General features: G+C 34.2%; 4 protein-coding genes across 5 annotated transcripts in view; 1 reads left to right on the forward strand and 3 right to left on the reverse strand.

Annotated features, from left to right (window-relative positions):
- LOC131614477 (glutamine--fructose-6-phosphate aminotransferase [isomerizing] 1-like) overlaps nt 1-907 on the reverse strand; it is a 6,536-nt gene extending 5,629 nt beyond the window's left edge. Inside the window, exons 1-3 of the mRNA XM_058886053.1 lie at nt 546-907; nt 278-450; nt 3-156 (exon numbers count right to left, since the gene is read on the reverse strand). Of these exons, the coding sequence (XP_058742036.1) occupies nt 3-156; nt 278-450; nt 546-795 (577 nt within the window). The 5' untranslated portion in view covers nt 796-907. The remainder of the gene's footprint in view (nt 1-2; nt 157-277; nt 451-545) is intronic.
- Nucleotides 908-6,210: 5,303 nt separating this feature from the next.
- Nucleotides 6,211-8,719, reverse strand: LOC131609693 (thioredoxin F-type, chloroplastic). The gene is made up of 3 exons (XM_058881472.1): nt 8,288-8,719; nt 6,709-6,808; nt 6,211-6,620 (listed from the first exon to the last, which is right to left on the reverse strand). Exons 1-3 carry the CDS (start codon nt 8,599-8,601, stop codon nt 6,486-6,488), a joined length of 549 nt encoding a protein of 182 aa, XP_058737455.1. The 5' UTR covers nt 8,602-8,719; the 3' UTR covers nt 6,211-6,485.
- Nucleotides 8,720-14,019: 5,300 nt separating this feature from the next.
- Nucleotides 14,020-17,848, forward strand: LOC131609691 (aspartic proteinase 36-like). The gene is made up of 10 exons (XM_058881469.1): nt 14,020-14,547; nt 15,513-15,642; nt 15,735-15,982; nt 16,133-16,360; nt 16,539-16,701; nt 16,773-16,846; nt 17,017-17,104; nt 17,293-17,368; nt 17,468-17,539; nt 17,634-17,848. The coding sequence occupies exons 1-10, from the start codon at nt 14,333-14,335 to the stop codon at nt 17,774-17,776; spliced, it is 1,437 nt and encodes a 478-aa protein (XP_058737452.1). The 5' UTR covers nt 14,020-14,332; the 3' UTR covers nt 17,777-17,848.
- A 100-nt stretch (nt 17,849-17,948) lies between these two features.
- Nucleotides 17,949-24,679, reverse strand: LOC131609692 (uncharacterized). Of its 2 annotated transcripts, none has more exons than XM_058881470.1 (5): nt 24,457-24,679; nt 23,579-23,826; nt 23,389-23,469; nt 18,319-18,669; nt 17,949-18,200 (listed from the first exon to the last, which is right to left on the reverse strand). In XM_058881470.1, the coding sequence occupies exons 1-5, from the start codon at nt 24,605-24,607 to the stop codon at nt 18,099-18,101; spliced, it is 933 nt and encodes a 310-aa protein (XP_058737453.1). In that variant the 5' UTR covers nt 24,608-24,679; the 3' UTR covers nt 17,949-18,098. The 2 variants fall into 2 exon arrangements, with proteins under 2 accessions (XP_058737453.1, XP_058737454.1); XM_058881471.1 differs by having other exon boundaries at nt 23,579-23,808; nt 24,457-24,678.
- Nucleotides 24,680-25,667: the final 988 nt, after the last annotated feature.

Raw genomic sequence — 25,667 nt, forward strand, 5'->3', positions numbered from 1 at the left:
ACTTAATCCTATAAATTTTATGTAAATTCTGAAACAGAAATTACCAGCAGCTTCATTTGCTTTATCATAAACAAACTTGGCAAGTTTGGGAATGACTTCCGTATCAGTTTCCGATTTAAATGTGAAGCCATGTAGGATCAATGTTGCCTTCAAAACCTGAACAAGAACAAAAAAAAACCTAAAATCCACACACCAAATCATATTATTCAACAACAAAAATTAAAAAAGAGTTCACGCAATATAACATAATGCTAGTGCTACTGTATTATCAATATACCTCATAATTAGTGATAACACCATTGTGAACAACCATGAATTCATTAGCAGGACCTGAAGTTTGCGGATGACTATTTCGCGGAGCAGGCTCACCGTGTGTAGCCCAACGCGTGTGTGCAATTCCAGCATGAGTACTGAAACTCTCCTTCAAGTTGAGTGCAGTTTCATCAACCTCTGTTTCCATTCAATTTCACACACAATTGCATCGTCAAACATCAAGAATCAAAAATCAAAAATCAAAAACAAGAAAAAGATCAGAGGATTTGAACCTTGGTATACGGATTTAACAAGGGATTCGATGTTGCCTTCTTGGCGGAAGACAAGAGGAGGAGAGGAAGTGAAATCGGAATCGGAATTGGAGGAGCATTGAGGTTTTGGAGGAGAAGAAGAATCGATGGCGATTCCGGCGGAATCGTAACCGCGATACTCTAACCGTCTTAAACCGTTGAAGAGAACCTGCAAGATGTAACTTCTCTCTCTTTCCACGTTGTAATTCAGATACGCGAATATCCCACACATTTTTTCTTCTTCTTCAACTCTTTCTCTTTCTTTCGCTCTTCTTCTTCTTTTAAATTTGATTTAAATCAACTCGCTCTCTCAGACTCAGACACTCGTTACTCAAATCAGTTTTTTATTTTCTATTTATAAAAAAATAATTAAGAAAAATAATCACGACTAATTACTAATAATAATATTAATAATATTGCGCCTAATTTATTTGACTTTTGGTGTCACGCGATCAAATCAGAAACTTCCACCTCTGCTTCGTTTTCCCTTTAATGAAGAAAGAAGGGATTCTATTTTTTCACTTTTAACTCAATTTTGCAATTTGTGAGGTGTTTTGTTTATTTTTGTGCTTTGAGGGTATTTTTGTGACTCCAATTAGCATCAGACTTTCTGACGTGGCGGTTTCTGGTTGGTTAGATGCGGTCAAACTTTGTAACTCTATTCGTTGATTTTTTTTACAGGTAATACTGGTTGGTTGGTTGGCGCCACTACCAATTGTTGTTTGCTTTTAGTTTATTTAATTTAATTTTATAAATAATCATATCGTAAAACGTGGCTTGTTTTTGTTTTTTTTATCTTCTCGTGGCGCATGAATTGCAGAATGACAGTTGTTTTCTTCGTCATAGTTTATTGTTTTGCTTGGGTTGGGATAAACGTGACCGGTATTTAACTATTAATTGAAATGAGGGAATAGCTTGCATTGCATAATGAAGAAAGAGTGATAATAACTCTAACATACAATGGTCAAGCTCAACATATTTATATCATCTATACTTAATTATCATTATTAACTAACTTTCAACAATTTATATTAACTAATCCAAGTTAGTTATTGATAAGCTAATTTAAAGATCACATCAAGGGCTAAGTTGACTTGCTAAGCAAGCAATTGCATTAGCCACCATTAATCTTCATGCTTAACATCCCTAAGCTAGAGAATATATTCATCATTCTTAATTTGCTTTGAAGCTTGTTGAATGGCCCTATATGTAGTGTGACTCAGTCATGATGTCAGCCACTTGATCTTTTGATGCAATAGAAAGTAAGTGAATAACTCCTTTTTGAACTTTGTCTCTCACCACACGACAATCAATCTCTATATGTTTAGTTCTCTCATAAAACATTAGACTCACAACTATGTAGAGAGTTAACTTGTTGTCACAATAAATCACAAAAGGAGAAGGATGATTGATGTGGAAGTCTTGCAGCAGGTATATGATCCATTGACCCTCACATGTCGCCTGAGCAAGAGCTCTAGACTCAACCTTTGATGATGATCTAGAAACTACAGTCTCCTTCTAGTATCACTAGGGTGTTCGCGATACGGTTTTGACTAGGGATAATAAAACGGGTTCGGTCCGTCGGGCATGTCAAGTTTGCTCGCACTTTTTCATGGAGTGAGCCAAGGTATTAGGCTCGCTCCCTTTAATGTGTCCGCTTCGTCACGTTTTTTTGTGGGCTTTTGCAAGCATGAGCTTTTTCATACAATTTTACTATTTTTAGGCCTAAAAGGTTCAATGCCCGCAGACATGCCCGTTTGCCACCCCTTGTTTTGACGCTAAAAATCATCCGAACTGCAAGAGAGAAAAATGTGTGGTTCAATTGTCTTTCAAAAATAAAATCAAACTAATGCAGTTTGGGTTAGTTCAATTGATTCGACTTTTTACAAAAAAATTATTGAGTCATATACACATATAGAGAAAAATATAATTTTGTGTTTAATCGTTCATACATTACCATAAAAGAGTTTATAGCTATCAAAATAAGTTTATGATTTGATACATTAAATTTTTTTATCGTAAGTCTAAAGAATGATATACATGAAATTGCATTCGTAAATAAATATCATACAAAAAATACGATAAAATATATTTTATCAAAATAGTATTTATAAATTAATAATATTTAGTTTTTTGATGATAGATAAATTAAAATAAATATCATATTCTTAATATGATAAAATATACACATAATACTAGTTGATTTCTCTAAAAAGTTAAAGAAATATATATTAGTTAGTAAGATTTTGTATCATAACGCGTTTTGGTTTGGTTTGGTTTGGTTCGATTTGCAAAATACAAAGGGAAAAATAAACTGAATCGCGCGATTCTGTTAAAAATGACTCGAACACATCCGAATCAAATGCAATTTTTTGCAGTTTCGATTTGGTTCGGTTCGGTTTTGCGGTTCTTTATTGGACCGGTTCGGTTTTAAACACCCCTAAATATCGCGACAAGCTCCTCAATTAGAATTAGAGAATTCTTTAAATGTCAATGTTGATGATGAACGGAAGAAAAAACCATTACAAGGGCTACCTTTGAGGTATTTCAAAACATGCAAGCCTGTTAGCATATGTTCATCAGTTGTGCACTTAAGAACTGCCTTGGAGTGTGTCAAATACAAAAGTCTCCCAATTAATCTTTTATATGTTGTTGGATCAGATAGTAGGTTACCAAATTCTTTATGCAACTGTAGGTGGGGCTAGATTGGAGTATTGCATAGTTTCACTCCACTTAAGCCAATGTCTTATAGGAGATCAAATGTATACTTTCTTTGACATCATGTGATGCCTTCATTGGATTTGCTCACTTCATAACCTAGAAAGTATTTGAGAACTCCTAGATCTTTGATGTTAAATTTGTCATTTAAATGGGTCTTAATGTTGGTAGTCTCATCATTAGTCCCCCCCTAAGACCAAATCATCTACATATACTAGGATCACTATAAACAAGACACCATTAGACTTAGTGTACAATGAATACTAAGTTAGGATAGGGTGGCTCAAGACCAAGAAGAGGTTGCATATAGACCTCTTCATTGAGATCCTCATATAAGAATACCGTATTGACATCAAGTTGAAACAGGATGGTGGATACTTACTTGGAAAAGAAGTTGATGCATTCACTAGATGAGTAGATTGAACTATATTCTCAATTAAGTTGCAATGATAATCTTGTATAAATGAAAGAGGTTTAATGAGTCTTGTAGATCTTTTATGTTGAATATTATTATTTGGTTAAGGGATATCAACATGTGAAGGATTTGATGAAGTGGTAGCAGGTGGGGGTGAATGTTCAATATGAGAAATATTAGGTGTAAGTGAAGTTGAAGCTTTGGTAAGAGGAGTATCAGGTGTTAGTGGAATTGAAGGTTCAATATAAGAAGTATCATGGGTAAGTTTAGGTTCATAGTCCTGAATGTAAGGGAAATCAAAACAATCAACTTGATGATGAGTGATAGATGTGGTGAAGGAGTACGAGAAGAGGTATTATTTTATAGTTTGTAAGGGAAAATAGATTCAAAGAAGATAACATATCTAGAATAAAATATTTCTTTGGAATGAAGATCAAATAAGATGTGACCTCTAACACCAGCTTGCAGACCTAGATACAAACACTTCTTAACCTAGAATCCATTTCCTTCCTATTGGCTTGTAGAGTACAAGCAAAACAAAGATCCAAATACCCTAAGTAAGTTAATATCATATAAGCATTGATGCAAGATTTGAAATAGTGACTTATTGTGCAAGAAAGGTGTGGGAAATCTATTAATAATGTGAATGGCATAACAGATTGCATATGAACAAAAAAATTATGTAGTTGAGGATGAAATAAGATCGCTCTAGTAACACCAAGTATGTATTGGTGTTTTTTGTCGACTATGTCATTTTGTTGAGGAGTGTTTACAACTAGGTATCTAACTTTTATGTTCTTGGCATTTGCGCCCTCTCCAATAATGGCTCTAATGGAGATTTATCCTCAAACTTATACATGCTCTCTTGAGAACCCACCAATGAGCCTTTGAAATAATGTAAATACTCTGGATCTAGATGTAGTCTTTCGAAGGCGTCTTAATAAAGGACGTTAATGGAATTGTCAGGATCTATAAGTACTCGATTGACATCTCAGTTGAACATATATACATTGATTACCATGGGATTATCTTTATGGAGCGGGATCCCAGCAATTTCCATGTGATAGAAAATTACTTCTGATATAGAAGTTAAGTGAGGCTTCAAGGGTGAATCTAAGATGTTCATGACCTAGAAAACATATTTATTGCATTAAGAACTTGACTCACCCCTTTCTCTGAAACCTCCAACGATGGTTTTGATTGTATGTCGAATGGATTCTCCTCTATTCCATTCTTACGGTTTCGTTTCTCTCTTAGGTTTGAGATTTTTAAGCATATCAAGCCCAAAAAGGTCGTTTTCTTTCTTGAGAGCTATATGATACATGCTAGATGTTTCTCCTTATATGCATGTTATAACGCCTCATACTACTTTAAGGATTATCGACTGACCCCACAAATCAACATGAGTCTTTTCAGCATGCTTTGTCTTCACTCTCGCACATTCCAGGAAACTTCCCATAAGGTCACGCATCCAAATACTACTCCAAGTCAAGCACGCTTAACTATGAAGTTCTTATTTGTTAGGTTACCGAAAAGAGCAGCCTCAAAACCCCCCTCATTTTGATGTGAATTTGGCCTCGGGAGTGTCTCATTGTGAATTCGGCCTCGAGTTGTTATGCCTCGTGCACCGACAACCACTCAATACCCTCGTTGGCCTCGAGTGTTACATACCCACTAGCTTCCGCTTGGTTCGTCCGTGAACCACATCGTACTAGGAGAGATCTGCCGTGATACCAATTATAATGCTCTCGAGTATTACATACCCACTAGCTTCCGCTTGGTTCGTCCGGGAACCACATCGTACACTTTGTCCTCACTCACACGCTTTCCGGGAAACTTCCTAGAAGGTCTCCCATCCAAATACTACTTCAATTCTAGCACGATTAACTATGAAGTTCTTATCTATTAGGCTACCTAAAAGAAGACGCGTCTTTGGTTATTTTGATGATAATACAATTTTATGTCATTTAGTTTGTTGTTAATATTTTATTGTAATTTTTATTAGTTGATGTTATAATTTTTTTTATGATGCTAAAAAATTGAAAAAAATGATTATCTATTTTTTTTAAGAAAATAAAATTTTTGAATAATTTTTATGAAAAATTATGACGACTTATTATTTAGTTATTTAATATTAATAAAATAGAAAAATTATTTGGATGATCTACTTCCTAACCCAATCCAATCAAAAATTAGTGGATTTGTCTCATCCTAACCGGAATGTCCTAAATGAATTGTGTATTAGAGATGTGTTTTGAACTTCTCATCATTTGACACCAGATGATTCTTGGCAATTTAATCTCTGATTCATACTTTAAGGAACCTGCTACGCATTTTCAACTATTTGGGGTTTGCTACTTGCTTGGATTTTTGTATATGCAGGATTTCTATGAGGACACTTTTGGTCAATACATCAACTTAATTTGAAGTTTATTGAACTGCTAGACATTATTAAGTCTACAGTGTTTTGGCATACTCCTATAATACCCACTAGATTAGACAGCACTGACTCAATTCATATTTATCTAATGCAGTTTTATTTTCTTCCAAAAATATAAGCAATCTGATCACCTTTATAGATAGCCCATGATCAAGTTTGTAACAGAAATTATTTTGAGCAACTTTTCCCTAAACGTAGGAAATGATAAATTACAGCTTACAACAACAACACGATGACATTTCGTCGTCTTCCCCTCAGCAAGCTCACAATTACAGTAGAAATACTTACAGAACTCAGAAGGTATCAAACATGATATTTTTACATAGAAACAGAATAGTTATAATACTGTCTAACTAGACCGAACACTGTCAATGGCAGCGAGCAAATCATCAAATTTAGCACCAGTTACTTCTTTTACAATCTTGCTGTCCTTCAGAATTTTAAAAGTGGGAACCACTTTAATTCCTAGCTCTTTTGCCAAGGACTGCCAATAACCAATAAATACTGTATGAATCCAAGTATGGGTTAACAATAGACTATCTACTACTATTTAGTTTACATTACATTCATACCTTGTTATCTTGGTTGCAATCAAGCTTTAGAAAGACAACATCCAAATACTTTTGAGATAACTCTTCGTATAATGGAGCTATCACTTTGCAAGGACCACACCTGCAAGAATTCATGATAAATCATATCCAAGGTTATACAAATATCCACTTGGTATTTAGTAGCAAGGATAACAGTGTCATAAAGAATAGATCAAAATAATAATTCTTAAATTAACAATTCCTGCAGAAACACACCAGAGATTGAGTGTGAAAACCAAAATCAATTAGCCATTTTATCAACTCTGTTTTTGTTGTAACCTTTAGTGAATTGATCAGTTAGCTGAACATTATTTAGGTTACACAAGTACATGACATCCCAATAACACTGACTAACAGTTCACTTTTTGCACATGGAGAAAATGTGGGGTGGAAAATTACTCTTCGGCAAGCTAGACCAGGTAAAGGAAGTTATCAATAATTATATACAGGTATACCCTGATTTGGACCCATATATTTTATATCCTGAAAAATAACACAACATTGTTCGAAGAGTGCACCATGGATTGGTCTTTGCCAAACACATCATTACCGATATTTATGATGCTTAATTGTCTGCTATATGCCTATTTTGAAGCTTTCAACTAGACTGGAAAGCATGAATGCTACAAACGCCTTTTGGTATTCAGCCTACATGTAAGTACTTTGGTCACGTTACTTTACTCCCACTTTATCACTAATTAGTTCCTTAGCGAGTGAATCACCTGCTCTTCTTTTTACTTCAAATTTGGGCTTTCAATATTAAAGGGAGGAAACACTATATAGCAGAAAACGAAGAGTTATATACCCGCTTATTAGAAAGTTAACAGTTGCAATTATGATAAAATGCATGGATATGCATAGCAAGTTGTAGTGTTATGTAACTCCACTCCCTTGATTGTTTTATCAACTGTTAAAACTAGTCACTTCTTCCTCTTATAAACCACTCAGTTTCGAGACCCTGTTTTCCGACCCTTCATTATATAACGAACTTTGTGTGACCTTTACAAAAATTCATCTTGACCTCGCTTAGAGGAAAAGTTGTAATATTTTGAAACCAATGATCAACTCACATAACTAGTGCACAATGAGAAATACCTTAATCATAAATGATGTGAATTTTGTGTGTGATATCTGGTCAAGTATCAAGATGAACGGATCAATGAGTTGTGAGTGAAAGTAATGCCATGCTAGATAGAGTAAAACAGAAAATGAGGAAAATCATAGAGTAGGGAGAGGAGAAAAATCTGATTTGGGATTTTAAAAATAGATTAACAGTATATACATGCACAAGGCTTAGCAAAATTTACATAATGTCCAATTATAGTTTACCAAATTATGTTAATCATAATCTAAATTTTGTGAGATTTTCATATCGGACTATCTTATACTACCAAATGAGACACTTATTATAACAATTTCCTATAGCTAGCTCTAGCTGTGTGAAACAAGGTACTGAAGTATAATTATTATTTGATCATATAATAACGCAATATAATATCAGTTATGACCATAGTATATGGTGAATTAATTAATTATTCAAAAGTATTAAAACAACATATACCATTTGGTGAACATATCGAGGACGACGGCTTTATCACCGGCGGCATTAACGATGGGCCAAAACGTATCCTTGTTAACCTCAGTCACTTTCCCTACCGTCACCGTGGGTCCCGCAGTTTCCAAGCTGGATCTTACACTGACACCAACATTCCTCCTCAAGCTCAAACTCTGTTTACCAACACTCTTCGAACTTAGAATGGAAGAAGAAAATGAAGTTGTAGAAGAAGAAGAAGCAAGAGATGGTTTCGAAGAAGAAGTACTATCGAAAACGGTGGTGCCGATCCATTTAGGGGAGGTGCAGAGATTCAGAGCCATTGATGTGGGAAGACGAAGAGTGGAAAATTGGACTGAGATATGAAAGTGTGGTGGTGGATGTGAAGAGGAGGAAGAGTGGGAGTGGTGATGAAAAAGACGGTGCTGCCCTTTGAGTTTGTGTGTAGAATTAATTTGATCGCGAAAATGAGGGTGGTCTTAGGAAATTCAATGAAATGACAATCGTAAGAGAATGAAAGAGAAGTTGGAATTAATGAAATCGCCCAGTCTTGGGTTTGATATTACCAGATTGCCCTTATCTGATATTTTTTTGAGAATTTTGACAATTCTTCGGGATAATTGGATGCCAAGATTCCCATCGAATATCTCTTATTTTTATTGTCTTGCTTTATTTTTTTTGTTTAAGTTTAATAAATAATTTTTTTAATATTTAATGAATAATGCTAGATTGAGTTTTAAGAGCACTTGTTAAAAAATGGAAAAGTATTTGAAAGTAGAGCCGCATTATAAGATGGAGTTATTCAAGCAAATAAAGTAATTTTTTATTTTTTATTATTTTAGTGACATTGTGGTCATATTTTAAAGAAAGATAAGTTAATTTGGGGTTTGCGCAAGTAAGAAATTATGTACCGCATCAGTATTAGCACTTATTGATTTTGACAAAGTGTTCCAAGTTGAATGTGATGCTATTAGAGTGGGAATAGGAGTTGTGTTATCTCATGAGAAGAAACATGTAGCCTTTTTCAACGAAAAAATAAGTGATGCTCGCTAGAAATGGAGTACTTATGATCAGGATTTCTATGCATTTTTTATAGCTCTACGCTAATGGAAACATTATTTTGTTCAGAAAGAGTTTATCATATTCACTGAACATCAAGCTTTGAAGTTTCTTCATAGCCGAAAGGTGGTAAACAAGATGCATGCTCGATGGGAGTTTTCTGCATAAATTTCCTTTTATTATTCAACATAAGTCGAAGGCTCTTAACAATGTAGCAGATGCATTGAGTAGCAGAGCTTCCTTGCTAATTACCTTAGCGCAAGATATAATAGGTTTTGAGTGCCTAAAAGAGTTATATGAAAATGATGTTGAACTCATGGAGTTATGGGTCAAGTGCAGTGGAAAACATTCTTGTGCAGATTTTCATATTCAAGATGACTATCTTTTTAAAGGGGATCGACTATGCATTCCTTGCTCCTCTTTACGAGAGAAGCTAATTCGAGACCTTCATGATGGTGGTCTTAGCGGTCATATCGGTAGAGACAAGACCATTGCTAGTCGGGAGGAGAGATATTATTGGCCATATTTGAGGAAGAACGCTAGTACTATAGTCATAGGGTGTTATACTTGTTAGGTTTCTAAGAGTCAACTTCAAAATATTGGTTTTTATATGCCTTTACCCATTCCTGATAATATTAGGCAAGATTTAGCCATGGATTTTCTATTGGACTTGCCTCGTACACAGTGAGTTATAAATTATGTGTTCGTTGTAGTAGACGGATTCTCCAAGATGACCCACTTCATTGTTTGTACGAAGACTGTTGATGCGTCCAACATAGACAAACTAGTTTTCAGGGAGGTTGTGCATCTCATGAGGTTCCTAAGTCAATTATTTCAGACAATGACACCAAATTTCTTAGTCATTTATAGATTACTCTTTGGAGATTGTTGGACACGAATTCGCTTTCGATGCGATAGACTTGCGTCGTGTTCCACTTTATTTGTGGGACACGTACTTATTCCCGATGTCAGTCACCTGATCTCTCATTCATTGAGATGTATACTCTTGTATTGTCTGGCTTGTGTTCTCTTGCAGGTTTGTGTTGTTATGCTCGACGTGTGCCACATGTCGCTTGTGATTTATTTTCACGACGACGCTTTCTGACTTGCTTTGCTTGATGATGGCTTACGCGAAGTATTCTGGACTTCTCTGCTTACGCTTGCTAGCTCATTGCGGATTCGCTATTCGTTTGGTGTTGTCTCCTTGTCCCTTTTACCGCTTTCCGCATCATCCTATACACATGAGAAGTAGGACTTAGACATTCATCTGGCCAAGCCTTCGAAAGAGGCTCTGTTTTTGTTGGTGTGTTTATATTTGTGCTTTACGACAGGGAGTCACGGTGTAATAAGACCTTTAAAGGCACTCCGTTAAGTCCTCATGGAAGGCATACGAAAAGGGTTAGCAATCAACTCCCGCCCAGTCTCATCGAGTCCGTTCAATAAGCGTACGCTACGCGTTGCTTGCTTCTGAACTAGCACAAGATCCTGTTATCGAGTATGTCAGGTAAAGGGTCCATGCAATCGGACTCCCACATTTCTTAGCTCACGTTGACCGACGTTGATGTTCGGTGTACGCACGCACCGTTTTCCTTTTGGATCCGTGACGGCTTGGTTGCTGAGAGGGACTCGCTCCTCTTGTCTATGGCCCAATCATTTTCGCGAGGTCTAATGCTTGGTTGACTCGGGTGATCCGCCCCCCTTGGCTATGGCGGGACCGCTTTTCTACTACTTGGCCAGTTCCAGTAGGTGTTTGCTTTACGAGCGAGACTCGTTTGTGTGATATTCTTGTTTGCATTTCGCCTTTTCCCCGTAGGTTGCTAGCTTAGTTTAGACTTGTACCCTCTGTATGACAACATAGGTAGCAAGCTTTCCCCCTTAGCTTAGGTTTTCTTCATGCATTCTTTAAAACACAAACCAAACTCTTTGATTTTCTTTTCTTAAGAGCTTGTTATTCCCGCTCCATTCCCAAACGTAAGACTCCAAAGGTCGAGCAGCGGAGTGTGAATGTAACTCGCTCACCTAAAAAACACAAAACAAACAGAAACTAGTTAGCCGAGCTACGGTACCTCTGATTCCTCAAAAAGGATACGTAGGCAGCGGGGTAGGGCCCGTGCGAGTATAACTCTTTCTTTTCCCTACATTTTACATGCATTTTAGTCCAAATTAGCGTAGATTTGTTACACACCCATATTTTTAGACACAAACGTGGATACCATCGAGTACGATGGGCGCGTGGGGTGCTAATACCTTCTCCTCGCGTAACCGACTCCCTTACCCTTTTTCTCTGGTCGTGAGACCGTTGTTTTGTTTTGTGGTTAGCTGGCATTCCATTCCTTTTCAGGATAAATATGTTAGTGGTGACTCTGTTGATTTTTGCGGTAGCGACACTTATGCATTAATCTCTCCCAGTGAGATTCTTGATGATGAACCTAGAGATTGTAAGGAAGTTATGAGGGGTCGAAATAAGACTGAATGGCTGAAGGCCATGGATGATGAGATGAAATCTCTTCATGATAATAACACTTGGGAACTGATCAAGAAACCTGTTGGGGCAAGGTTAGTCAGATGTAAATGGATTTTCAAAGTTAAGGAAGAAATTGAAGGAGTGACGTCGAAAAGATACAAGGCAAGGTTAGTTGCAAGGGGCTTCACTCAGAAAGAAGGTGTCGACTTCAATGATGTGTTTTCTCATGTTGTGAAGCATAGGTCCATTCGAATGTTGCTTGCCATGGTGGCACATTTCGACCTTGAACTGGAACAGATGGATGTGAAGACTGTGTTCTTGTATGGTGATCTAGATGAAACAATCCTGATGAGGCAACCTGAATGGTATGTCAAAAAGGGGAAGGAAGATTATGTGTGCAAGCTAAAGAGATCTTTATATGGGCTGAAACAATCTCCTCGACAGTGGAATAGGAGATTCGACAAGTTCATGGCACGCATAAGTTTCATTAGAAGTCAGTCTGACCAATGCGTTTACTTCAGATTTCGACCTGGTAATTCATTTGTTATTTTGTTGCTTTATGTGGATGATATTATCATAGCAAGTAACAATGTCGAAGATGTAAAGAGGGTGAAGGCTGAACTCAATAAGGAGTTCGATATGAAGGACCTGGGAGCTGCTTCCAGGATTATTGGAATTGACATTCGAAGAGATAGAAACAAGTTGAAGTTATGCTTATCTCAAGAGGCAAATCTACGAAAGATTCTCGAGAAGTTTGGTATGTTGAATTCAAAGTCAGTTGTGACTCCGACAAACCCTCAATTCAAGATGAGTATTGATCAGTGTCCCAGTACTGATGTTGAAAGAGCCTATATGAATAGCATTCCATGTGCTAATATAGTTGGTTCTTTGATGTATGCTATGGTCTGTACTAGACTCGACATAGCATATGCAGTAAGTCTTGTAAGCAGGTACATGTCGAATCTTGGAAAGGCTCATTGGCAAGCATTGAAATGGATTTTAAGGTACATAAATGAGTCTCTGAACAGGGTCCTAATTTATGGTGGAGCCTTGGGTGAAGATAGTAAAGCAGCAATCGAAGGATATGTCGACTCTGGTTATGCAGGTTGTATGGATTCTAGAAAATCTATTTCTGGATATGTTTTCACTATGTTTGACACAACAATTAATTGGAAAGCAACACTTCAGAAGGTTGTTGTTCTATCAACCACTGAAGCAGAATATATTGCCCTCACTGAAGCTGTGAAAGAAGCATTGTAGAGTTAGGTCCAAGGTGGAGATTTGTGAGATATTGGATCGAACTCTAGTATGGTCGAAGGGTAACTTCTTGGTTCGACAGGACTAAGCATGAAGTCGAAGGTTGTTCACATGCTTGTGTCGAAGATGTTACGGTTGTTAGCATGTTAAATTAGGTTTAGTGTTTAAACCATAATTTGTTAAGTTAGCTTGTTTATTAAGTTGGCTTGTGTAATGGGGCTTGTGGAAAAAACCCATTAGTTAGTATGTTAGGTTTTATTATAAATAGCATACTAGTCTCTCATCATTGCAACAGCAAATCCTAATTTAGGGTGAGAGAAGTTATTGGTTATTCTTGTAAACTTGTAATATTGTTTCCTAAGAGAAAGTAAAAGAATAGTAGTTATAACCAATTTCTTGTGTTCTTCTTATCTTCCCTAATTCCCTATTATACTTTGTTCTTGACATCGTTTTTCACAACAAAATATATATATATATATATATATATATATATATATATATATATATATATATATATATATATATATATATATATATATATATATATATATATAGAGAGGACGGTTATATTTACTTTAGGAGTAAGTTATTATAATTTACTCCAAATCTAGACCACTGATTCTTTTTAATCTAGTGGTTATATATATATACACGCGCGCGCAACAAATATTAATATAATTTCAATATTATCACGACACCTTTGTTGCTAATTACGTACTCATTTTTATTGCCATTTGCTAATAATGGGGTGCATAAATTGGCTCTATGAAGTCAACGGCGTGTGTGTTTGGGATCTTTTAAGAAAAAGAAAACAAAAATGGATAGAATGAAAAGAAAATGATAATTAATATATAGAATATACTATTTAAACATTAACGAGTACTAATAAACATCATAAATAGAACATGACATGAATCCAACGGAAGGAACAATGTGAAAGAAAAGAACCGAAGCAAAGGAAACCAAACCACAACAACAAAAACAACGTTGTCTAATTTCAGCTTTTTATATTTATTTATTTCTAAAATCTAAATCACCACATTTTTAGTTTGCCGTTGAAACCGCGAAATTCCCTCTTTCTTCTTTCTCCCTCTAGTCTTTTATTCCTTCTTCTCTTTTTCTTCACCTTCCTTTCCCTCTATTCTTTCACCGACCCTTTATTAGTATGCTAATTGGGTCGGCAACGAACTAAAGAGCCTCGTCTCTTTCAATTCAATTCCCTTTCTTGAACCTCTTGATTTTGTTTTCTCTTTTTGTTGCTTTTTATTGAAGCAATGGATCGTGTTAGAGGGTTGATTCTTGTTGTTTTCACCTTGTTTCTTCTTCTTGTTGTTGATGCTTCTGATTTTGTTTTCCCTGTGGAGCGTAAATTCAAAGGGCCTCATCAGAGTTTAGATGCGATGAAAACTCATGATGCTAATAGACGTGGTAGATTTCTCTCTGCTGCTGATATTCCTCTTGGTGGCAATGGTCTTCCTTCTTCCACTGGGTTTGTTTCTATCACCTGTTTTGTTTACTGTTTTATAGTTTTTTCAAAATTCAATCATTGATCGTGTGTTTGGAAATGATTTTGTTGTGGCTTATTACCGTGATTCTGATAATTCCACTGTCAATTTAGAATTTTAGATATGCACTTTGTTATGAAAGTGGTAGGAGTTGAACAATCCGAATATTGGAATAAATCTTTAACCATGTTAGTCTTCTTGGATTAGTCAATGCAATTGTTGGAATTCTACCAAAGCGAAGGGACTAATTTGATAGATGATAGCCTGTTTACCCATTTGTCTGCTCTTTCTGTATAATCTTTATTGCAAAAAGTTAACCGGTGGATTTTGGGAATCGTGTTGAAATTTCATTAATGGATTAAATTGGTGATTCATTTTCCGATGAGTGTGGCTCAATTGGTTGTGTGGGATAACCAAGGCTCCATCCTCGCAGAAAGGAGGGACGGATTGTGTGGGATAACCAAGGCTCCATCCTCGCAGAAAGGAGGGACGGACTTTAAGCTGTGACCAGAACACCTGAGCGAAGATTAGTCCTAGAGACTGTCCAATATACCAAGACTCGTGGGGGTAATACGTGGAGCCATTGGGATGCCAAAGGCTCTAATTATGGTGGTTTCCTATCCGCAATATAATATTATAAAATAAAAATGACTATATATCACCAAGGTTATACTGAGACTCACGAATGCTTGCGTGCTATTGCAAACTTTCAAGTCTCAACCTGTGTTTTCCGGAAAACACATGAGGGAAAATATCAGTGTTTGTTATCTTTCATGAAATTGCATTTTGCGATAAACATTTTCTTAATAAAATTGATGATTAGTTTGGTTAAATTATTTGATGTATGTTTCTGCTACAAATCATCTAGTATAGTAAGGAAGAGAAAATTATCATTGATCACCACTTTCACTTGGATGCTTAATTAATGTTGTATGTTTCATTTGGTTAGGCTATATTATACCAAACTAGGGCTTGGCTCTCCTTCTAGGGACTTCTATGTACAAGTTGACACAGGAAGTGACATTCTTTGGGTGAATTGTGTAGGCTGCACAGCATGTCCCAAGAAAAGTGGTCTTGGTGTATGTAACTAAACTAAACTTCTATAGTTATCATGCTTTCAGCTTGAAATATAAGAATATTAAGAGTTTCTGCTTTGATTATCATGTTCCAGATGGATTTAACCCTCTATAACCCAAAAGCCTCGCTAACTGCAAGTGTGGTGCCTTGTGATGATGAATTTTGCACTACAACATATGATGGTCCAATTTCTGGATGCAAGCAAGAGATGTCATGTCCATACGGCATAACTTATGGAGATGGAAGTACAACCTCTGGTTCCTATGTGAAGGATGCTCTTACATTCAACCGAGTGAGTGGTAATCTCCAAACCGCACCAGATAATAGCAGTGTGATTTTCGGGTAAGTACGATTTATAATATTTTAAATCACACACACAAATATGCGTATGAATAATTGAAACCATCTTCATATTCTAACCTTGGTTTTATCGTTTCTTTTTCTTCGTAGCCACCTTTTATTTTATTTTTAACTTTCACTTGATGATGACAGGTGCGGCGCAAAACAATCCGGGACATTGAGTTCATCGTCTGATGAAGCCCTTGATGGAATTATTGGTTTTGGACAATCAAATTCTTCTGTACTCTCACAGCTTGCTGCATCTGGAAAGGTGAAAAGGATATTTTCACACTGCCTTGATAGTATCAATGGAGGAGGAATATTTTCCATAGGACAAGTGATGGAGCCAAAATTTAACACTACTCCATTGGTACCAAAAATGTATGTGTATAATCTTAGCTTTTTATTCCTATGCCATGTTATATTTTAACCTTTTAAGGCTTTCATTCTGCAATATCGAATATAAGCTCTCTAGCATATTCTTGTAATGTTATTTTATATCCAGTTCAGGTTTTGGGATTGGAATTATGTCGTAACTATAATCTATCGACTATTTCAGGGCACACTACAATGTGATCTTGAAGGACATGGAGGTTGATGGGGATTCTATACAGCTCCCTACAGATTTATTTGATACTGGAAGTGGAAGAGGAACAATCATAGATAGTGGTACCACCTTGGCTTATCTTCCAGCTTCGATTTACAACCAGATAGTAACAAAGGTAAGTGTGACTTCAGAGTTCAGCAAATCAATTTTTCTCACTTGAATGCTCATGATTGTTCTCTGTGATAGATTTTAGCGCGGCAACCGGGACTAAAATTGTATCTTGTTGAGGACCAATTTACTTGTTTTCATTTCTCAGACAAGTATGATACTCTTATCTTTGTAACTTTATTTTATTTTGTACAAGAAACAATTTTTGCAGTCCTCTTTTCATCTGAAATAAGCATTATTTGCCAATAAGTGTGTGACGTTCTTTTTTCTTTCTCGATATCGTTATTGTTAAATTTATGACTGATACTGTGTAATTGTGCAGTTTTGATGAAGGATTTCCACTTGTCAAGTTTCACTTTGAGGGTCTTTCTCTTACAGTTTATCCTCATGACTACCTGTTCTTGTATAAAGTAAGTCTAAATTTGGTTATTGATTGTATTTGTACTCAGATTCCGATTCAAGAAGCTTTATAAAATTTATTTTCATACAAAACTATACTCTTAAATTCAACGTGTCGGGTGAATTCATTTCTTAAATTTGTTTCAGACGTTAAAAAAATGTTGTTTCTTGATAATATTTTCTTTTCATCGTCTTCCAGAACGATATTTACTGTATTGGCTGGCAGAAAAGTAATACACAGACTAAGGATGGAAAAGACCTGATTCTTCTTGGAGGTAAAGTTGAAAATTTTAATTATAATTTCATATAGTGACTCTATGGGAAAGTTTTATACTTCATGATTTGTTAATTTTGACCGTCTTAACTGTGTACAGATTTGGTGCTGTCAAACAAATTAGTTGTATATGATCTTGATAACATGACAATTGGATGGACTGATTTCAATTGTGAGTTTTTCATTAATTTTTTTTTCAGCTTCTTTCATTTATGACTCTTCTATTGTTAGCTTTTTGACTTTGCATTTTCTTCTTGATTTTTTAGGTTCTTCCAGCATTAAAGTGAAGGATGATAAGAGTGGATCTGTATATACAGTGGGTGCACAAGATCTTTCTTCAGCTTCCACTGTGTTTATAGGAAGAATATTGACATTCTTTTTGTTGATTATTGCCATGCTAAGCACTTAAATGACTAGTTTTTTTTACTATATGTGAGGAATAACATTTATTTCATATGTTATTGTAACATAATTCTTTGAATGTTCTGCTTTGTGCATAAATTTTTAAAACCATTTCTCAGAGTGAATATAACTGAGAAAAGGACGAGCAAAACTTCCAAGTATTTTTTGTAGAGAATCATAATTCGTAGAAACGACTGAATTTATACACAGAACATATTTCATTGTAACTTTGACAACAACATTATGATTATAAGCTGATAATTACACTGATATCTTCATGTATAAAAAAGAGATGTAAAATGAAGATCATAACAAGACAAGCATGCTTTTTACAAAGTTATCCTCAGAACCTGTACCACTAAATAAATAACTGCCAGGAGGAGTGCAATCTGGTATATATCTTGCTGAAAGCTGTCGTCTTTCTGGAAGAACTGAATAAAACCACAAACAAAACAATCATCTCGTGAAAGAAAATAAATGTATGTCTAAAGAACAGGACGATGAAGCCATGCGTAGTTTAAGATTCTTGTAAATAACAGAAGAACTCACCTTGGTTGGATCACCAGAAGGATCTGGATAAATATCCATGTTCTCGTTCTTAGATGAAAAATTAGCACTTAAATTCTTGGCACTATCAGCCAAATCTTTTATAGATTCAACAGTAGTATACAGAACACGCGACGTCCAGAAAAATGCCTGAGCAGTAGCAGATGAAGCTGATAAGTCCCATGATTCTTCATGCTCAATGACTTGTCCACTAATTTGGTTAAGAGTAAATTTGGAAGTAACTTTGAGTGTGAGATCTCCTCCTACCCCAGCAAGAACAGATTTAGGCTTTCCTCTAATTCTCCACTTGATCCTTAAAACACTTGTTGACAGCATAGTCATTTCCTGCACAGTCTGTTGACCAAACCAAATAGATTTCATAAAATTCTACCTTCATGTTAATAATAAGTCAGAAAAATCTAGTAGAAATGCTAAAAATAGATGGAATATTTCAATGAAAGTTCAACTCAAATGAAAGTTTTTAGACAATTACCTAAAATGAAGTTTTTAAAGGAATGTGGAATATCCGAGAAGAAAATGAACTTTGAAATTGAAGACACAATTCATCTCTGGCAATAGGATTTGTTTCAAATTCTACTATACTATTACTATATTGTTGCTATAGCTGTTACTTGACAGCATTTTGTATGCAATAGGGTATAATAACAGTGGTTTGTTCAAATTTCGCTGTGCTATAACTATATAAGATGGCCTGATTAACACCAACAACAACAAAAAAATGGTATTGCTTCTTATGTGAGAGGTACGATTTTCTTAATTCAAAAACTGTTAAACTCCTTGTTAAATACTTGGATATTAGACTCGTTGTTAAATACTTGGATATTAGACTCGGTTACTCCTTCGCATATTGCTAATTCCTTTGCTTCTTTTCAAGATTTTGACTAATAAATTTGTTTTTTTAACTCAATAACACTAGGGTTTGTTTGTAGGGTGGAAACTGTTTTTCCAAGTCCAACTTAGAGGGGGAATATTAGACTATGTCATGTGTCTTTTATCTTTATCTTGCTTTACTTGTAATTATGGATTTAATTATTTTGTTTAAGATTTGTTACACTTACATCGAGATTTGAATAGCATGTTTTAGGTTTGTTACACTTACATTGAGATTGAATATCAAAAGAAAGCTTTGTCTTTCTCCCAAACTTAGTATATGCGTGAAGTTTAGGGAAGAGATTGAATATCAAAAGAAAGCTTTGTCTTTCTCCCAAACTTAGTATATGCGTGAAGTTTAGGGAATAAACTTGCATATCAAACTTTATGGTTGTATGAGATCTAACCGTCTATAAATAAATATGATTTCTAATCAAAATAATATTTGGTCACAACTATATGAAACTTAGAATAGATACCCAGCAACCTCTGAGTTGTTGTAATATTTCGAAGTATACTGGCATGTAGTATAAATTACTTAGCCATTTGAACAACAAACACGTCTCTTGTGCTTTCTATTGCAACAAAACCGTCAAAAAAAATCTATATCAATAAATTTATTACTATGATCTAGAGGATTTCTGCCAACCAAAAGGAAAATATTTTTCATAATAGTTTTTCTTATTTTGTACACTTGAAAATAACACTTTTCCGTAAGCAAAAGACAAATTAGAAAAAGAAAAAATTAATTAATTAATACCGTAGATAAATTAACATCTAATTTCGTATGTAGCTCTATTGCAATTTTCCTTAACATACTCCCATATCTAATAACTTAGATTTAGAGAACTCGCCATAACTAAGGGCTTGTTTCTTTGATAGCTAAAATGTAATTTGCTTTGACCGCTTATTTGATTTTTTTTAATTTGAAAACCATGTTCCCATGGGAAATAGATTCAATCACGGAGTTGCACTTTAGGCAACCTTATAATTTATTGATATTTGATATCATTTGCATTTGAAGCTTTACCGCTACACAGGTGACATTCTAAGACCTCTGGCATGCAATTTTTGTATACATTCACAAAAAAAAAAAAAAAGAAGCATAATTTGCTATACATAAATTATGAAAAAAATTATAAACTGGATAACAAATATACTTATGAATAGAAAAAATTCTAATTGGAAGGGAAAGTGAAAGAAATGCTTGTAATTAATCCCAAAAGAAGACTTTTTCGGCCTTGGATCCGTGCTCCATCCTTTCCTAAAGGATTCCAAGACATCCATGTAACCTTGAATGACTTTTCAAGGTCAAATGTAAAAGTTTATTGATCATTTGTCAAAAGTAAACTTCCACTTTTTTAGAAATCAGATTTTCAAAAGTCATGATGCAATACATGCCTTAAAATAAGTCTCCGACTTATGGAAAAGAGTCTAATAAAAAAACAAAAGAAATAGTATAATAATAGGATTTTAATTGATCATGGCTTGGGATAGTTAAATACTATGAGACTTATAAGGCAGTTACCTATCTTATAGTATTTAATTATGTTCAACCCAGATCAATTGATTGTCGATGCCGGCTCCTAACATAAGTCTTCTTGACTGGAATCCTATTACTATGCTATTTCATTTCATATCTTCTACTATCTCTTTTGTTCTCATTGATTAGGCTCTTTTCTATGCACTCAATTGGATGAGACATATTTTAAAGCCTTGGTTGACACTTTAAAAAAGTGATTTTCAAGGGAGTGGATGTTTGCCTATTGCCAAATAAATCAATAAAATTTGAAGATACTTACCTTTTATCTTGGAAATCCATTCAAGGTCAAGTGGAGTTTCTCCTCTTTAAAATCCTTTATGAAAGGATAGTGCACAGGATCGAAAAAAAAGTCTCTTTTTGGATTAAATAAAAGCATTTCCTTTCACTTTTCCATTTCCTTTCGCTTTTCCTTTTAAATTAGGTGTTTTTTTCTATTCATATAAGTATATTCGTTGTCTTATTTGATTTATAAGTTTTTTCATATTCTCTGATTTGATTTATATTTAGCTAATTATGTTATTTTTTGTGTGAATGTACGAGAAAAATTATATGATAAAGAACTTAGTATGTTAATAGGTGTAACATTAAAGCTTGTAGATGCAAATGGTATTTTGAATGATATTAATGAATTGTGTGGTTGTCTAAAGTGCAACTGCTGGATTGAATTTACTCTTCATGTGAAACATGGTTTTCAAATTCAAACACAATCAAATATAACAGCCAAAGTCTCTCGTATCAAAAAAGCAAGCTACATTTTAGCTATAAAAAAAAATGGCCGTTTGTTATGACAAGGTCTCTCATGTCAAAGTAAATCTTAGTCACTAAATTGGATTAGTCTTAAAGATTGGATTAGTCTTTAAGGGAATTGTGTTCGAAGGTAGATTGCAATATAGCTACATTCAGAATGAGGTGTGATCAATTTGTTAATTTATTTATGATATTAATTAATTAATTTTATCTTTTTCAAATTTTTCATTTGTTTACATAGAAGTGTTGTTCTCAAATGGAAAAAAAAAGAGAAACCATTTTAAAAAGTATTTTCCTTTCGGTTGGCGGAAATCCTCATATCATACTTATAAATCTATTGATACAGGTTTCTTTGATGGTTTTGTTGCAATAGAGAATCCAGGAGAAGATGTTTGTTGTACAAAAGGTGGAAATAATTTATACTATATGATGGTGGTAACAGCTCAAAGTTTCATATAATGATGCTGGCTTGTGACAAGTATTATTTTGATTAGAAATCATATTTATTTATAACGTTTTATCTGCAAGTTTACTCAATTTAAATGTGAATTGGATTTAAATTTACATCTATTAGTTTGTTATATTGGCTATCATAAGTCAGCAGCAGTGTAACAAACTTAAAACAGAAAACTTAACAAAATAACTAAATCTATAATTACAAACTAACATTATCAATAAAGTTCCATTTAACAGGGTCAACACAACTAGAAGTAAAGGAAGATAAATATAAAAGACACACAAAATAGTTTAATATTCTTCCTTCAAGTTGAACTTGAACAAACACTTACCACCTCACAAACAAATCCTAGTGCTATTAAATAAAAAAAACAAATTTACTGGTCAAAATCTTGTAATATTGAAAAGAAGCAAATGAATTAGCAAATGTGAAGAAGCATTCAAGTTTAGTAATGATTTTTGAATTGAGAAACTCGGTATCTCCCAACATGAGAAGCAATACCATCTTCTTTTTTTGTTGTCGGTGTTATACTAAGTCATCTGAGATTGGAGCTAGGTGTAAGGAATTGGTATGGATCACAATCACATAATTTTGATAAATAAGAACAAAATAAAATTTAATTTGAAATATATCTTTAATTAATTATTTAAATATAATAGTTTAAATGAAGAGCATAATCGAAAAAATATATATTACACCAAACATTAAATATTTATTTCGTGTATAATCAGTGGCGGAGCCAGAAATTTTAGGGAGTCCGGGCAAAAAATTTATACCTTGTTTTTACTAATTTTACACTCTGTTTCTATTAATTTTACCCTTAATTTTGTCTATAAATTTTGCCCTTAATTTTGTCCAAAAATTTTACACCTTATTTTTACTAATTTTGCCCTTAATTTTATCTTAAAATTAGTAATTTTGCCCCTAGTGTTGTCTAAAAAACCAACTATTAGGTGGGAAATATACAACGAAAGGAGGGGTGGAGCCCGGGCGTGTGCCCGGGCTCGCTGGGCTATAGCTCCGCCCATGTGTATAACTAAGAATAAAAAGTACTTTATTTTATATACCTTTTTACTATATTTATTTTAATTAGTTTTTATCATACACTAACCATTTATTAAATTTTTTATAAAAGAACTATTTATTGTTCTACATATCTATCGTTTTCTTATATTTAAAATAAAATTAATGAAAATTCATTTTAAAAAATGAATTATAATTTATATTTCATTCAAGTTTTTTTAATTTTCATTTTAGTTGATTTTTTTATTTCTATTTCTTTATTAATTTCAAAGTTCATTGAAACCTTGGTAAGTAAATATTAATCTGGTCTGTAGAGAGAAAAATATGTGGAACAAAATAATAAACAATTATAAATATATAGAGAAAAAGATTATTTGCTTCTTAGGAGCAGGACTCCATAATTTAAACTCACCACAGATGGATTGTCTAGTGCAATGATTGCCCATAGAGGTCTCTTATACTTCTCACGACCAGTAAAACTCCTTATGGGATCCTGTAAACAGTAACAATATCATAAACTGTTTTGATTTGTTATATTACAAACCATGTTGATTCCTTGATGAACACTACATAGGTCTTTGAACAAGGCAAGAAGGTACTACCTTATAAGTGACAGAAACTGCATAGGTTCCGAGTGCTCGATTCCCACTCCTTAGCTCGAATATATCTAGAGCAAGTTGTCTTGCAGTAGATTCTATCGAGGGACTACTGTTGCACTCGAACTCATTGCACAGCTCACCAAAGTTCATACTATCAACTATTTTATCAGCCTCCGAGTATGTTTCAGTTTTGGCATCAGAAGACAGTTCAGTCCTATCAGAATCATTGACAACTGCAAAACACATGCCACCTAACATTCATCAACTTCATCAAACATACTATTAAAAAGTCTTACTTTTATGGTCTATATAAAATACAATTATACAATTATCTATTATCATTCATATGAGCCTAGAAGAGCTTATTGACAGCTTACTTGACCTTAGTTTTTGACATAAGCACATTTTTAGATATTAGGGATGTCTTGAAGCCTGATTGAATTGACTTATTTGAGTTTATCTATTAATACAGACACTTGTGAGAACTGTTTAAAACATGTTGATGAGAAATTTTCAGCTTATTACTATAAGCTCTTCAGAATAGCTTAATTTATATGAAAATAATTTGACTTTATCTTATCTTGTGTTATAGAAATAGTTTATAATTAAGTTGTATAAACCATTTAAAGCAGATTATTATGACATATTACTAAGATGTTTTTAGCTGATTCCAATAACCTTCCCACAATGAATAATTTATTACTAACATGAGCATTTTTTAACTATGCTTTATCTTTCACTACAGATATAACTTAAACCATAAGCACTTTATTAAGTTGTTAACCTTAATGTTGCATGCATCAATTTGACATGAAGCTAGCAATGATTTGTTACTGTTGTTGTTGGAATATATTTGTGTGAGAAAGAGAGAATGAAATTACCTCGCAATAAAGAAGAGTGGTTGAGGCAGTGGCGATGACGGAAGGAGAAGGGAGTGCATGGACGAATTTTTGATGGATTTCTCCGGTGGAATTCGGCGGAGGAAAGAGAAGAAGCGGCAAGAGAATAAGAAAGTGCGGCTGTCGGATTCATGTCTCCCCATTCCGTGGCGGAGAGTGTGCTTTTTGGGATTACAAGTACAAACCAGATACGTTGAGAAACAAGAGCCTCTTCTTTTTCATGTTTAGTTTTTTGGATAAGGTGGCCCCATCTATTTTAAAATACAATATTACCCTTCATTTTAGTTTAAACCTGCAAAATATTTCCTCCGTCTCAAAATTACTTTTTTTTTTTTCTCAAAATATAAGAAAAAAAAACCATCTTTCATATTATAAAGGGTTTGACTTAGGGATGGCAAAAAAAAAACTCATATCCGTGGATATTGCGGATAAAATCCGTCACGGGTACGGGTTGGATAATTTAACGGATATCCATGTGTATTATAAACGGATATTTAGTTATCCATTTACTTACGGATACAGATTTGATGGTATCCATACCCGCGAGTATCCATATCTGTTAATAGTGATTAAAATTACTTAAATATCCTTTTAAAATTTTAAAATTAGTATACTTGAATATCTTTTTAATATCAATTAGTATACTTAAATATTATTTTAACATTTTCTCACATTCTACATCAATATTCATTATAAGATGCTTTTGAATTTAATATAGTAAATGTATAACACATATTTTTCTATTAATAAAAAGATAAATTTTCTATTCAATATATAAAAAATTAGTAAATTTCAATTAAAAAAAGTATCCATGGGTATCCGTAAATACCCGCAAATATTTAAAATATCACGGATATCCACCCGGCAGATATCCACACGGGTATGGGGCGGATATGAATATCATTTTTATTAAATGGATGGGTAGCGGGAGACTAGTATCCGTACCCATGGGTATCCATTGTCATTCCTAGTTTGACTTTGATGAAGATTCTACTCATATTGCTCTTCTTGAAGCCATCAGAATGTTGCTAAGTTTGTCTTGTAGCCTTATGTTCACACTTTATCAGATGGATGTGAAAAATGATTTCCTCAATAGGTACTTGTATTTGGATGTTAGTAATTATGTTATTGATAAGGATGATGTCATTAAGAACGATGATTATGTGAAAGCTAATGATGACATTCCTTTTGCC

The sequence above is a fragment of the Vicia villosa genome, linkage group LG6 (assembly GCF_029867415.1).
Source record: "Vicia villosa cultivar HV-30 ecotype Madison, WI linkage group LG6, Vvil1.0, whole genome shotgun sequence".
Lineage (NCBI taxonomy): Eukaryota > Viridiplantae > Streptophyta > Magnoliopsida > Fabales > Fabaceae > Vicia > Vicia villosa.

What these genes read in the sequence shown, in the direction of transcription:
- LOC131609693 (XM_058881472.1), bottom strand. Translation starts at nt 8,601, where the DNA reads ATGGCTCTGAATCTCTGCACCTCCCCTAAATGGATCGGCACCACCGTT. An exon ending in CTCGATATGTTCACCAAATG is followed by an intron (nt 6,809 to 8,287) that starts GTATATGTTGTT and finishes GAATTCTTGCAG; the next exon opens with GTGTGGTCCTTGCAAAGTGA. An exon ending in ATTGCAACCAAGATAACAAG is followed by an intron (nt 6,621 to 6,708) that starts GTATGAATGTAA and finishes GGTTATTGGCAG; the next exon opens with TCCTTGGCAAAAGAGCTAGG.
- LOC131609691 (XM_058881469.1), top strand. Translation starts at nt 14,333, where the DNA reads ATGGATCGTGTTAGAGGGTTGATTCTTGTTGTTTTCACCTTGTTTCTT. An exon ending in ACAACCAGATAGTAACAAAG is followed by an intron (nt 16,702 to 16,772) that starts GTAAGTGTGACT and finishes TCTCTGTGATAG; the next exon opens with ATTTTAGCGCGGCAACCGGG. An exon ending in ACTACCTGTTCTTGTATAAA is followed by an intron (nt 17,105 to 17,292) that starts GTAAGTCTAAAT and finishes ATCGTCTTCCAG; the next exon opens with AACGATATTTACTGTATTGG.
- LOC131609692 (XM_058881470.1), bottom strand. Translation starts at nt 24,607, where the DNA reads ATGAATCCGACAGCCGCACTTTCTTATTCTCTTGCCGCTTCTTCTCTT. An exon ending in CCACTCTTCTTTATTGCGAG is followed by an intron (nt 23,827 to 24,456) that starts GTAATTTCATTC and finishes GATGAATGTTAG; the next exon opens with GTGGCATGTGTTTTGCAGTT. An exon ending in CTTCTGGTGATCCAACCAAG is followed by an intron (nt 18,201 to 18,318) that starts GTGAGTTCTTCT and finishes GGTTTTATTCAG; the next exon opens with TTCTTCCAGAAAGACGACAG.